Here is a 13,202-nt window from a genome sequence, read left to right as displayed (position 1 = left end):
CAGGGGTTGCTCTGTGTTTAATCCTTTTCTATTTATTTTATTTTTTTAATTTTTTCAATCTCTTGCTTTGCGTGTCACTGTGTTGTTCTCTGGGTTGTTCTGCATAACACAATCAATTAAGTTTTGATTTGTGTTCATAACCAGAATGTTACGAAGATGGAGCAAAGCAATTTCTCCAATCTCCAACTTTGGATCACGGAGCCATCTTAATTTTCTCCAGAATGTCACGCGCCAAACCTACGCTGGGGTTGCACCCGCGCCCACCATAGACGACAAACCTCAACCCCTTGAGGTATGCAAACTTCACTTTCTTTCGCTCTTCAACCATAACTAAACTCTGCACAACTACTATTCATTCGGTGCTGCTAACCCAGAATTTGTTCTTCGCAGGTTAACCCAGACAAAATGTTCTGGTCTAAACCCTGTTCGCTGGCCCTGCCCCCTGACTCACCCCTCAGAGTTGAAGAACCTAACTATCAGGGCATCAAGCGTTTCATGCTCAAACTCATGATGTTTTATAGTAAGCAGAGCATGTCAATTCGAGGGGCTAATGTCGTCTACCGTAGAATCATTTCACAGGTTGATAAACCTCCCATTTACGAAGGTCCGTTCTCAGATGCATTTATGCTCTTATCACTATTCACTCACGCAACTATGCTCTTGTACCCCATCCAAGTTTTTAAACTGCGGTAGTGGTTGAGGGCACCCCAAAAAGATTGATCTTGTGGCCAAAATCACACTCGCAGACCCTTCTTTGAAACCTTAATCTCACTAATTTAGTCTTTTGGGCTGCTTTTGGGGTTGAATAAATTGACAGCCAATGATTTTTTCACAATACAAAGCTTCATACATATAGGAGTTATGCATCTTTGGTAGTTTGGAGATTTGTACCCATTTTCTATGATATTCTGCTTGTTTGCTATCAGTGGAAGCTCTTGGTTTCCCGTCCTACATTTTTAAATACCTGCTGACTTGTACTTGGTAGAATAGGAATACAAGGTTTAGTGGATTTGTGCATGGAATTTTAATGATAAATTCATCCTCCGCGTGTATAACATGACAAAACTGTTCACATCACTTCACTCTATTCTTTCTTTGGTTCATGTTTTGTATTAGGTTCTCTGGTGGTGAATATACAGCGAGTAAAAAGCCATGTTGTTTGAGTGTCTGTGTTTTGTAGTACTTTGTTTGATAATGTTTCTTTTTCTTTTTGTTCTATATTTTCGTGTGGGATAAAGAGAATATGTTTTCTGATGATAGCAATCTTAAACAAACTAAAGAAGACATTTCCTCCTGTTGACATTTGTTTCTGCCTTTGAAGTTCCCACCATTTAAGGAAAGGCAGCTGTGTTATGCTTGTTTGGTAAAGTTTATCTTTTCCGGTTCTAGTGTGTCTCCGGTGATTAGATATATATGTGCTTTGACAACTTAGTTGTCTGCAATTATAATTGAGTAATTGTGGTGTGGTAGGAGTTTGATTTGTATTAGTGTAAAGTTTTGTTAAACTAGTGTTAGATCTTCTGGCATTCTAAACTTCTTGCATTTGCTTGCAGTTTTTAACTTGGAGAAAACATTCAAAACAACATTCTCTTTACTTGTACTTCATATGTGGTTATGTTTGCGTCGCTTGAAGCAAGAGGGAAAGGAGGGTGTTGAATTTGGGCAGTACCTTTATGAGATTTACAATCATGATGTGGAGCTAAGAGTGTCCAAAGCTGGAGTAAGTAGTCATTTATGAATAGATATATTTTTGGGAATAATGTACATTGTGAAAGTTTTTGGGAGCAATGTACATTGTGAAAATTTTCCTCAATATTTCCTGTTAAAACATTTAGTAACAACTGTTTGACATCATATTTCCTTGATATTTTGCCTTAAATTCCTGTTTTGCAATTTTTCCAAAATAGTCTGGGGACTTGCCTGTATTGGTGAATTATGACCGTTCAATTTGAAATGGCAGGTTAACCTACTACTGACTAAGTGGATGAAAGAACTCGAGAAGATATTTTATGGGAACATTGTTGCTTATGATACTGCAATACTTCCAGAAGCTAAACCTAGTGATTTCTCCAATGCCATATGGAGGTAGGTACTAATCTGAGTGTAATTCTGTTTTTGTTGAAAGTAGGAAACTTTAGATCAATTCTTTGCTTCTCTCAGTTTTGGATATTGAATCAGTGAAGACTCGGTGGTCTAACCTACTACTTCCTTTATATTCATAGTTTACCCTCATCTGTGTTTTTTTGGGGGTTTCAGGAATATATTCTCTGAAGATGGGTCTTCAACTGAAGACAATGCTGCATCTCAATCAGTGCAGGTATGCCTATATATGTAACATTTTTCATATCTGCAGAAAAATATTGTGTGAATTTTCTACTGTAGGCTTTTGGGATTGGGACCATTCCCTGGTAATTCAATCTAAGCCAAGATGTTGAACCCAGGGGCAAGTGGTTCATCAAGCCACATAACTTGTTAATATTAACCATTCACCAATGAAGTTACTTCTTAACCTGCTGCCATTCACCAATAAAGTTACTTCTTAACCTGCTGCCATTCACCAGTTGCCTCCACTCTGGGTGGGTTAATATTTTGGCATGGCTTGACTCTTCAAGAATTCATCCTTTTATTATTGATAAATTTTTGACACATTACCATAACACTGGATTTTCTTTTCCAAACTAGGCAAGCATGGTGATCACTTTTAATGAAGTAGAGACTATTTTTCATTCTTTCCTTTGCCTTTCATATTTTAACTAAATGTCCGATGCTTTAAGTTGTATCCTCAATGCTTTCTTGTTTTCGTCGTTTATATTAAGTATACACACACGTTCATACTGAACTATTTTTTTATAGGCGCTGGCCAGGTATGCTCGCCGGGAAGCAAGTTGCATGACTTTAACAGGTAAAACGGTCTGTTTTCTCTTTGTAAGAAATGTATGTGTATGTTTATATTATAATTATTATTGATCATGAAGTGGACGACTTAAGCAGGTAAACACCATCTGTTTTGTCCTTATGTGTAATAATTGTTTGTGTATGTAATTATGTGTTATATTATAATTGATCATGAAGTGGATGAAAAACGATGGGCCAATGCCTGCTCTTTATACTTGGTGGTAAAGTGAGCTGAAGAGCTCCTCGTCACACCATGAGGGTCTCATTTGAAAACCTGCTGAAAAGGGTTTTGAGGCCATAGACAGCAAGGAAGTAATCTGCAAAGAACTAACCTTAATTTGGTGGAATATTCTGATCAATATGTCTAGTTTCATACACGTTTCATGAGTTTTTTCTGTAATGGATAGAGATATGCATCTTTATATTTATGGACTTCCTGCTAAACTGCTATCTTACGGACTGCAATCCCACTTTTAACAAAATGATTTTTAACATTCTTTGTTATTTCCCTGGTGTCTCTGATGATCTAGTTTGAAAACATACATAATTTCCACAAGTCATTAAATATTTACATAATGCTCTCTGCATTTTACTTCTGCCCTCCCAAAGAAACATTAAAAATTATTTTGAACTCGGATACTCCATGCATATTAGTTTTTTTACTAGTATAATACATGAAACTTTGAAAGATATGTCAATGAAAGAATTCAGCAGATCTTATGGAAATACTACTTTCTGTTTTTTCTTTTAATTTTGAGTTTTATTGAATTGGCAGATATAAAAGCACTAACTTCAGGGAATTTTATGTTCACCTTATTGAAGCATGAGAACAGAAGAGGAAAGGGGCCTCAATGATTAGTGACTATTTATAAATTTGTTATTTGAAAATACACGCTGTTATTTTTTACTTTACAGAAAAAATTGTTGAATAATTATGACAAAATACTCGTGTCCTTTTCCGTAAGGCTTTATACCTGATTAGGTTGGTGTCAAGATACTAGATTTTTTCATATTCTTGCCCTGTAAAACGAGAAAAGAAAAAGGGCAGAGTGATTGAAAAGTGTGGCCCTCTCTTTTATCTGTCCTCTGTTCTTTACAGCGTTTTAGCTGCTATTAACCAGTGTTTGTTCATGCTTGCCTTCGAAACAGAGTTTATATTTCAGTAATTAATGACATGCATAGTTTCTGTTTTTGATAAGCTCATGAAAATGTTGTTCACTTTCTTGTTAACTTCCACGGGTAGTTTTAGCCTTGAGCAGTAGAGACTTATATTTATTTATTTAGATTGATTTTTCCAAACAAAATTCAAACAATAAATAGAATTCATAATGACAAGAAAATAGTTATTTACATAAGACAAATAGGGAAGTTCGTGCTAAAAGTACTGAACCCAGTTAAAATGCATATTCACGACTAAAATGAACAGAGTAGTTTGGAGGCTATACCATGAACTTACACAGTTATTTATTTTAGTGTAAATATATAAATAAATATTACAATCAAATATTATGTATATTTATTTTTGTATGTGTTAATAATATTGCATAAGCAGGGACGTCACTTGTACAATATAACATTCTTATCTTGATATTTTAATTATCACTCTTAATCAAGGATTACGCTATTAAGTAACATCAAATTATTAATTAACAAGTCTATTGGGTTTAAGAGAGGCCCATAGTCAGTAAGGCCCATCACATATAAGTAAAAATACATGTCCAGAAAATAGGTAAAAATGAGAGGCAATTGCTTCCTGTACCATATCACTGCACCCGATCCCAGCGGAAAAGACGAAACTGTCCTTAAAAAAAATTTCCGAAATATGTGTTCCGGATATTCTTTTCCGGAACGAAATTTTATATTACGGATTTTTTTATCCGAAATGGATTTTTTATTTTTGTTTCCGGATTTTCATTTCCAAAACACAATTATTTCTTTTGTGGATTTTTTTCCGGAATGTATTATTTTTCAATTCTGGATTTTTTTGTCCGAAATAGAATTTTAATTTTTGTTTCTGGATTTTTATTTCCGAAACTTAATAATTACTTCCGGATTTATTTTTCCGGAATATATTATTTTCAATTCCGGATTTTTATTTCCGGAATTAAGGGCATTTTTGGAAATTAAAAAAATATGTTGGGTGCAGGTTAAAAATGATTGGTTGCAGGGAGCATTTGCCAAAATGAGATTCAATAACATTAATAACTTTGGCTGTTTCTTCCTGCACCCTAACAAAATTTCTTTCTGCACCCCATTATTTTTGAAGAAGACTATTTTACCCTTTTAAAAATGACTTATGGATTGCTTTTTCTGAAATATTTTTGGAACATATTTTTTTGAATATATTTTATTAATTCCGAATTTATCAATCCAAAAATAAATAAAAAAATGTGTTCTGGAAAGGATGATTTTTTTTTTTCTTCCAGATTTTCTAATTCAAAAACACCCTTTGCTTACAGAACTTCTGTTTCAAAAATATTTTTGCTTACATAACCCCTATTTTGGAATTATCCAAAACTATGATATTTTCAGTATTTCAAAGTATGTAGGGTCCAGGAAGAAAAATGTGGGGTGCATGAAAAAAAACTCCCAATAACTTACTATAAACACATACTTGAACGTTGAAGAAAACCAAAACGGATGACTAGATATCATTAAGAACAAAAGTATCTTTAATACAAGTCTTATTTAGTCCTGGTAAAAAAAAAATATTATTATGTAAGTTTCTAATATTTATATTTTAGACTTGTATATATAGTTTCTTGATGTGTCCAAAAATATGATCAAATTAACTTGTATAATTGATCTGTTAAATTTATGAAAACATGTTATAATCTATTTTAATAAAATCATGATGAAACACTAATTTTTAAAATAAAGAGACAATACGTGATTGATCTTTATGATACTATTTTTAAGTCAAAATAAGATGTATGTGGAAATAGAATGTGTCACAAGTCCTATGCTAGAGGGAATTCACCTCCTTTAAAACACTTATTTTTTTTTTATAATTTTTCATATTCTTTAATAATTCCATTTTTTTTCCTCCATGGTTGGAATAAAAGAGAGCATAAGTAATCCTAATAGCTTTTGAAGCTGTAAATGGATTGATTTTAGAGTCTGAATTAAAGAATCTTATCCATTGGACCATCTTTCACGCTTCTACCAATCACATGATATTGTATTCCACGTGTTTTTTTGAAAAGTGACATGAATATAAAACAACCACATTATTATTAGTTACTTCTGAATCTTTCAGTGGTTACACTGTCAATTTTTCTGCTCTTCAATGAAATTCTTTCGTTGAATTATACTTATATGAAAATAAATTTAAGATCTTTAAATCTTAAATATAACTTTGAATTATAAAGATAAAAAATTATTTTCCTTTATAGAAAGAAAATGATTAGAATGAGTGTTGAAAATTTCACAATAATAAATAAAAATATTTTAGTAACTATCTCACTTTATAAACTGATTTTTATAAGATTGAGTTAATATCATTTCTTAATAAAATATCAGAGTCATTTTAATCTTATCCTAACGAGTGTTTGTAGACATGCGCGAGTTAGTATCCTTTAACATTTTATATAATATATAAATAAATGCAAATTTCGTCATTTTTATGAGATTAAAGTATAATTTAAAACAATAATAATTTTTAAAAAAAAACTAAATATCACTTTATATACAAAAGAAATTAATTCTAATTTACAAATTGAATATCTAAAATTTAAATAAATAAAAAAATCCTACTCGCTATACACGAATAAAAAAAAATTTAATCCTAATTTCAATTATTTAAGTTAGCTTTAGTGCTTGAGACTTAGAAAAAGATAAAAAAAGTTTGCAAATGGATTACTACAGATGGGTAGATATGAGATCACATCACTTGTCATTATAGCTGGCGATTCACACAGTAGTCATCTGTACGGAAAAAATATCTAAGAAAATGAAAAAAATAAAATAAAATATGGAAATACTCGTTTTGGAAAACAATATAAAAAGAGTGTTTACTTCTCCTATCTACATTCCAAAGTGAGCAATAGCAGCCAGAAATTGGGAAACATAAACACACACACTTTCTTAGGTAAGCCTTCATCATCTTCCCTTTTACACCTTCATTTTCATTCCTTGCAAATCAACAAGCTTTCTCTTTCTTTTCCCTTTTCCCTTTTCCTTTTGCACATCTCTTCATTTCTTGCTTCTTCTCCAAGATCTATCATAATTTATACCTCTAACGTGTCAAACCAAAACCCCAACATACCGTACATGCAAATATATTTCGTTTTGTTCAGTCTCTGACACTCGTATGATACAGAGATATGTGAGTTTGTTGGGTTGGAATTTGGATGATTATGGCGAGAAGGAAGATAGCGATGAAGAAGATCGAGAACATAAACGCGAGGCAAGTGACATTTTCGAAGAGGAGAAAAGGTCTCTTCAAGAAGGCTCAGGAACTGTCAACTCTTTGTGACGCTCAGATTGCTCTCATAGTCATTTCCGCCACCAGCAAGCTCTTCGAGTACGCCACTTCAAGGTATTTCTATCTTTTCTTTTTCTTCTATCATTTTTTATATTTTATCTCTATTATATTTTCTTTATTCAAAAAATGTTTCTCATATTCTCCTAAACAGTCAAACAAAATATGAAAACACTACTTTAATTTCATGGCAATGACCAAAAATCAATGCTGATATTTTATCAAAGACAGTATTGAAAGATATGAATTTCTTTCATAGAACTGATCCACTACAAGAAATATGATTATCAACAATACAATTAATTATACCAGTACACACGTTTTATATAGAGAGAATAAAACCTGGTAGTGCCTGCAATGGCAACAGATGAAAATTGTAGAAGGTTGAAAAATACATCAAGTACATAGCTTACTTCAATTAATAAAATTTAAGTGAAATATCGTTTTTACAACTAAATTAAAACTATTTCGGCAAAATAATAATAATTACAAATTTTGTATTATAGTTTTTAATTATGATATTATGTGATTTTTTTAATTGGTAAGAAAATTAAAATTATAAATATAAAAATTATAAAAGTGATTCACAACATGTGATTTTTAATTGACAATTTTTTATTATAAAGTGTTGAACAATTTTATAATAAAAATATAAAATTTATTTATAATGAAAGAATAAATATTTGGTTTAATTCAGTCGGAATTTTATATCAAATAAAAATCAACTCAAATTAAATAAAATTTGTTTTTTATACTTAGTTGGAGTGACTTTCTATTAAAAATATCCAAAGTGAAATTGAATACCCTATGTTCAGAAGACTTTACTTAACCATACGTAAAAGGTTTAAACTTAGGAATCATAAGACTTTACTTAACCATGATTTTTTTACTTAAGGATTAATCTTGGAGCTTTGCATGAGAATTTCTTGCCAGTGGTTTCACTTGAAGTTATATTCGATCTTCTGGTCTCTTAAATTGAAACATTTTTTATTTAATCGATTTCACTTTCTTAAGACAGTTCGGATTTTCTTGACCATCCCTAAAGTGAGTTACATTTATTATGTTTTTTCTTGCTGATAAAAAAAGTTATCAGATATTAAAATAGTACAAAATTAAGCTGAACAAAATGCACAAATCTATATATATTTATATAGTTAGTCTAATCTTTTATAGCACAAGATTCGTGTAAGACATGAAACTTCAAGTACATAAATAACTATCTAAAGATGATGTAGGAAGTATAATGAAGGATACCAAATACCTATTAGTACAACGTAAATTCTTTAGTATCCTTGAGTATACCTACATCTTTTATTTCCTATTTCTACAACATTTACTATGAAAGTGAGTATTCTTGAGTATACCTACATATTCTTAGTCTATTTTTGGGAAGATTCATTGTAATGAGTAAATGTTTCTCTTCTAATATAAGTTATATGGTTTTTAGAACTAGGTGCAGGAAGAAGAATGTTTGGTTAATCGAGTTGAATTACATATATAGTGGTTTTACTTAGGGTTGTGAAGATTGTTTTGTATAAGAATTGGAGGATCTTGAAGTGTTCATTTTATTGATTTAATTCTTTATTAATAAAAAAATTATGAAAGTGGATGACTATAATGTGTTGCGAAATTATAATGTGGAAATTTGAATCTTAATGTAAATGTTGTGAAGAAAGATATGTTCTACTATCTTTAAGTAGTTTTTTTTATGATTATTTTGTACTTATGTAGTAAAACATAAATATTTTTTAGAAAGATTATATGATTATTAATTATTTATACTTTTAGTAGTATAAATATAAAATAATTCTCTATTGTATATATTTTTTACATTATTATTTTGTTGTGTATAGGTTGAAACACCTTTTTATATATATTATTATTTTATTGTATAGTTTAAAAAATTTCTTGAATGAGAATTGAATGCAAATCAGTTGAAGTAAAAATGATTACAGAAACAAGTGTTTATAGTTTTGAAATTGTCCTTGTCATTTTCAGCATGCAACAAATATTTGAAAGGCGAAATCGGCATTCTGGTGTTCAAGGATCAGACATTTCATCTACTGCACAACAGGTATAATAACTACTTTTACTTTCTAACAATCATTAACTGATGAAACCTAAAGACCTCTGTTTCTCAGAGATAATTGAATATTTTACTGCAATCAAAAAAGTAAGTTCACTAGAGTACTCCTACTGTTTTGCCTCTTTTTTTTTTTCTGGTGTCTTGGTTTGTCTGAGATTTTAATATATAAATTTGTTTTTAAGAGTTTTTTTTAATCGGCAAAAAATAAGAAATGTAATATAAAGAAGTGTTTCAACTCTTATACACGACACATCACATCTGAAAGCACCCTAAAAAAGAAAGAAAAACTTGCCAATACATACTGACTTCTATATCCTCACAAAATCAACGTTTTACTACCATATTAATGCAAGTATTCGAACATTGGACTCAATCGGAAAAAAAAAAAATTGCTCTTAGAGTCTTGTTTTTTAACCTAGACCATGATTGCATTGGGTCAGAGCAAAGATTTCACTTGCACTCACTTTTGTTTGGTTAATCACAATCTCATTTCTATGTTTCCAAATGCATACCCACACTCCTTTTCACAACTTATTGTCTTTTTTGCTAAGTCAAGGATAATGAAGTTGTTAGAAGTGTTCCTTTAGAGCAAAGTGATTTACAAATTTAACCTAAATCCCAACAATTCCAAACAACACTCACAACCTGACAAGTTAAGAGAGAAGTTGTGAGGACGATTCCTCCTCGGTCTCACATAAAACACATAATGAAATGTTGTTTTCAAGAGTCTAACGTTATTGATTTGATTTGTCTAATAATTCTATCTAGTGGAACAAGTATTGTTGTTTCTCATGGTCATTTGGTATCACATGATTCTATATATTTCATGTCACTTCTTTATCTATTGTCCCATGGATAGCTTGGAAGTGAGTCTTTTGACATGCTGCACAAGGAAATAGTAGATAAGACTCATGAACTGAGGTATGCAATCACTGCAACTACTTTAATTTAGACTTAGATATACAAAAAAAATATACATTCATTGAGATATGATTTGCATAAATGCTTCTTTAATGCAGTCGGTTGAATGGGAAAGAGTTGCAAGGATTGACAATACAAGAACTGCACAAACTGGAGGAACTTCTCCTCAGACGTTGGACCACTATTTCAAAAATTAAGGTTTATCCCAAATTATTTGTACTCTAAGTTCATCATAGTTCTTTCCCCTTATGGGATGAAATCTAGAACTTAATTGTACATCTAAAAGTTAGAGAAAGATGTGAGAATAAAAAGAGTGAACTTAATTTTTCTTGTTTTAAAATGTCAAATATAATGAAGTATTTTATAGGTGTTTATGGAAAGATATAGACTTTCTTCTAGAATTTTCTATATTACAAAGTTTCTCTAATTAAATTTTCAGTATAAATTTTTCTATACCTTTTTTTTAATTAAAACTCTATCATAAAATTTTCTACATCCTTCTTTAATTAAAAACTTTTTAGATTTTCCCATCAGAAACTAAAGAATTATTTTAAATATTTCTTTATTTTAAATTATAATCACAATAAAGTAAACTTTGTACTTGTAAATTGTGCATGCTTTTCACATAGAATACTAATTAATTGAAGTGTTGATTTCAGGATGAAAAAATTACACAAGAGATCAACAGCCTTAAAACTAAGGTAATAGCTCACGTACATTTCAAATCCCATATGTTTTTGTGATATCATTCGTATTTCTGTCAAATAAATTTGTATCTTGAAATATATCAAACATTCGAAACCAACGGATACTGCATATTCAGTTATTCACCCGAAACTTCACACTTCATTACATTTCTGATTCACAAACAGATAGAGACCGATGTGATAGAAAATAAGCTAAAAGTATATTGTTTATTCGTCCTAATGATAGTTAAAAAGTAATCAAAAGGCATATAACTTTGAATTTTGCGATTTTTATGTGATAAATTTTAAATGATTCTGATATTATGTTTAATTTAACTTCATAAAATCAACTTATAAAGTGAGGTCTTTATCTAATTATAAAGAATGAAATATTTTAATTTTGAGTTGAAAAAGAATTTTTGTTTGTTTTGTTTGTTTATAATAATGCAGCATGTTGGCAATTTTTTCATGAATCTTTATTCACTGAACCTTTTTCTGCAATGTATTTGGCAACTAATTTGCTTGTGAAGGAAGCCGAACTTACAGAAGAGAACCAGAAATTGAAGCAGGTGATAGGCTCTTCAAAACCTAGCTCATTATTGAGGAGCTTTCTGACACAGATATCGTACTTTGAAACTTACTTAGCAATAATCAATATCAGTATTTTAATAGAACTTTTATGAACAGAAGTTGGTTCCAGAACAAAGGCAATGTTATGAGTCAATTACCAGCAGTTCATCTGATTTTCCTCCAGACAATGGCCCTTCTGACACATCTCTCAATTTGGGGTTAGTTTACACTTCATTTCATCCTTCTATAACAGTCAGATACAACATGTTTTCGTCTTTTAGAATAGATTGTAATTAACATCTCAACATGTTTGATCACACGATCTGGGAGATTACAAAATTTATGGAATGCTTCATTCTGGTGCTACTTCAGAAGCTCCTTTTCATTTGTGATTATCTTAATTTCTATGTTCATGCAGGCTGCGTTTATTTGAATGAAACAGAAATATTGGTTCAGAGGATCATAGTGAGAAGTGAACAGATTAGCTTTCCATTTCTGTATGAAACACAAGATCAGTGTTGTTTTTTGGAATTTAAAACAATTTGCTTTTGATAGTAGCAGCTGAAAATATTCACAGCTGGGGCAACTTATTTTGTAACCTAAACAGAACATTGCACTTGTCATTATGCCAAACGTGGCAGCTTAAATAGATAGGAATGGTTATTTATAAATCTAAAAATTCAGAACAGACAAAAAAGAAATCTTCTGGTTTGTTTTTACTTTTAATAAATTGAAGATAAATAAATACTATTTTGTTTCGTTCATAATTCTTAAAAGTTGAAATGATATAAAAATTAGTATAGTTTGTTTATAATAATAAGAAAAATATAACTAAAATATATAAAATACCGTGGAAATATTTAATTTTTGAACAATATTCTATAACCCATTAAACAGTTTATAGCTACATCATATACAGTATCTGTAAACAAGTTTTTTTTTTATATACAGTATATATACATAATATTTGTTTGAGTAAAAAATATTAATAACTATCGAAACGAGAATCACGTGTCTGAGTTTTCATAAATGAGCACGTCTCTGACATTAATGCATACAGAAAGGCAAACCTAAATGCACGTCCAATATTAAATTCTAAGGCAGCTTCTCTACTTACTTTTTTCAGAGTATGTCCCTTAATTAATAAATAACAAAAAACGCAAAAACTAAAATTAATTACAGTCATGTATAAACCAAAAACATGAACGCAAATTTCACACTTTACTTTGGCTTAAGCTTTTTTTTTTTATGTTTGCTTTTATATTAAGGTCCATGATATGTGTACATCTTCAAATTCCTGTAAAAAAAATGACAAAAAAAAAACCTTGAGTTGCTTTAGTTGGATACATGCATGTTTTTGACACTATAAACGTTTTACTATAGATGCATGTGGATAATTGAACCAAGAATTATGGTGGCTCCTCCTTTTAACTTTGTCTCTTAGTATACCACTTGTTTAGTGCTATGCTTCGGTGCATATGTCATGCTTCAGACTTCAAAATGTGTGTTTTTTTTTCAAACCTGTCTATTTAATTAATAATTTTTTGTGTCACGTTTAAAT

The 13,202-nt window shown here is 30.5% G+C and overlaps 2 protein-coding genes across 2 annotated transcripts; both read left to right on the top strand.

Annotated features, from left to right (window-relative positions):
• On the top strand, positions 1 to 4,041 carry LOC137832759 (ubiquinol-cytochrome C chaperone family protein). Its single transcript, XM_068641096.2, has 7 exons — positions 1 to 292; positions 391 to 604; positions 1,554 to 1,720; positions 1,961 to 2,085; positions 2,257 to 2,317; positions 2,854 to 2,902; positions 3,671 to 4,041. The coding sequence occupies exons 1-7, from the start codon at positions 146 to 148 to the stop codon at positions 3,748 to 3,750; spliced, it is 843 nt and encodes a 280-aa protein (XP_068497197.2). The 5' UTR covers positions 1 to 145; the 3' UTR covers positions 3,751 to 4,041.
• A 2,854-nt stretch (positions 4,042 to 6,895) lies between these two features.
• Positions 6,896 to 12,342, top strand: LOC137832752 (MADS-box protein JOINTLESS). The gene is made up of 9 exons (XM_068641085.2): positions 6,896 to 6,985; positions 7,217 to 7,435; positions 9,377 to 9,452; positions 10,324 to 10,385; positions 10,484 to 10,583; positions 11,045 to 11,086; positions 11,602 to 11,640; positions 11,759 to 11,859; positions 12,060 to 12,342. The coding sequence occupies exons 2-9, from the start codon at positions 7,248 to 7,250 to the stop codon at positions 12,076 to 12,078; spliced, it is 627 nt and encodes a 208-aa protein (XP_068497186.1). The 5' UTR covers positions 6,896 to 6,985; positions 7,217 to 7,247; the 3' UTR covers positions 12,079 to 12,342.
• The last annotated feature ends 860 nt before the right edge of the window (positions 12,343 to 13,202 follow it).

Source organism: Phaseolus vulgaris, chromosome 6, assembly GCF_051622355.1.
Source record: "Phaseolus vulgaris cultivar YP4 chromosome 6, ASM5162235v1, whole genome shotgun sequence".
Classification (NCBI taxonomy): Eukaryota; Viridiplantae; Streptophyta; class Magnoliopsida; order Fabales; family Fabaceae; genus Phaseolus; species Phaseolus vulgaris.
Note: the sequence above shows the minus strand (reverse complement) of the source record. Positions and strands in the feature narration are given on the sequence as shown.

Excerpts from the sequence above, each read along its gene's own strand:
- LOC137832752 (XM_068641085.2), top strand. The coding sequence starts at position 7,248 with ATGATTATGGCGAGAAGGAAGATAGCGATGAAGAAGATCGAGAACATA. Across the intron at positions 10,386-10,483 it reads GATAAGACTCATGAACTGAG|TCGGTTGAATGGGAAAGAGT; the intron begins GTATGCAATCAC and ends TCTTTAATGCAG. Across the intron at positions 11,641-11,758 it reads AGAACCAGAAATTGAAGCAG|AAGTTGGTTCCAGAACAAAG; the intron begins GTGATAGGCTCT and ends TTTTATGAACAG.
- LOC137832759 (XM_068641096.2), top strand. The coding sequence starts at position 146 with ATGTTACGAAGATGGAGCAAAGCAATTTCTCCAATCTCCAACTTTGGA. Across the intron at positions 605-1,553 it reads TAAACCTCCCATTTACGAAG|TTTTTAACTTGGAGAAAACA; the intron begins GTCCGTTCTCAG and ends ATTTGCTTGCAG. Across the intron at positions 2,086-2,256 it reads TTCTCCAATGCCATATGGAG|GAATATATTCTCTGAAGATG; the intron begins GTAGGTACTAAT and ends TGGGGGTTTCAG.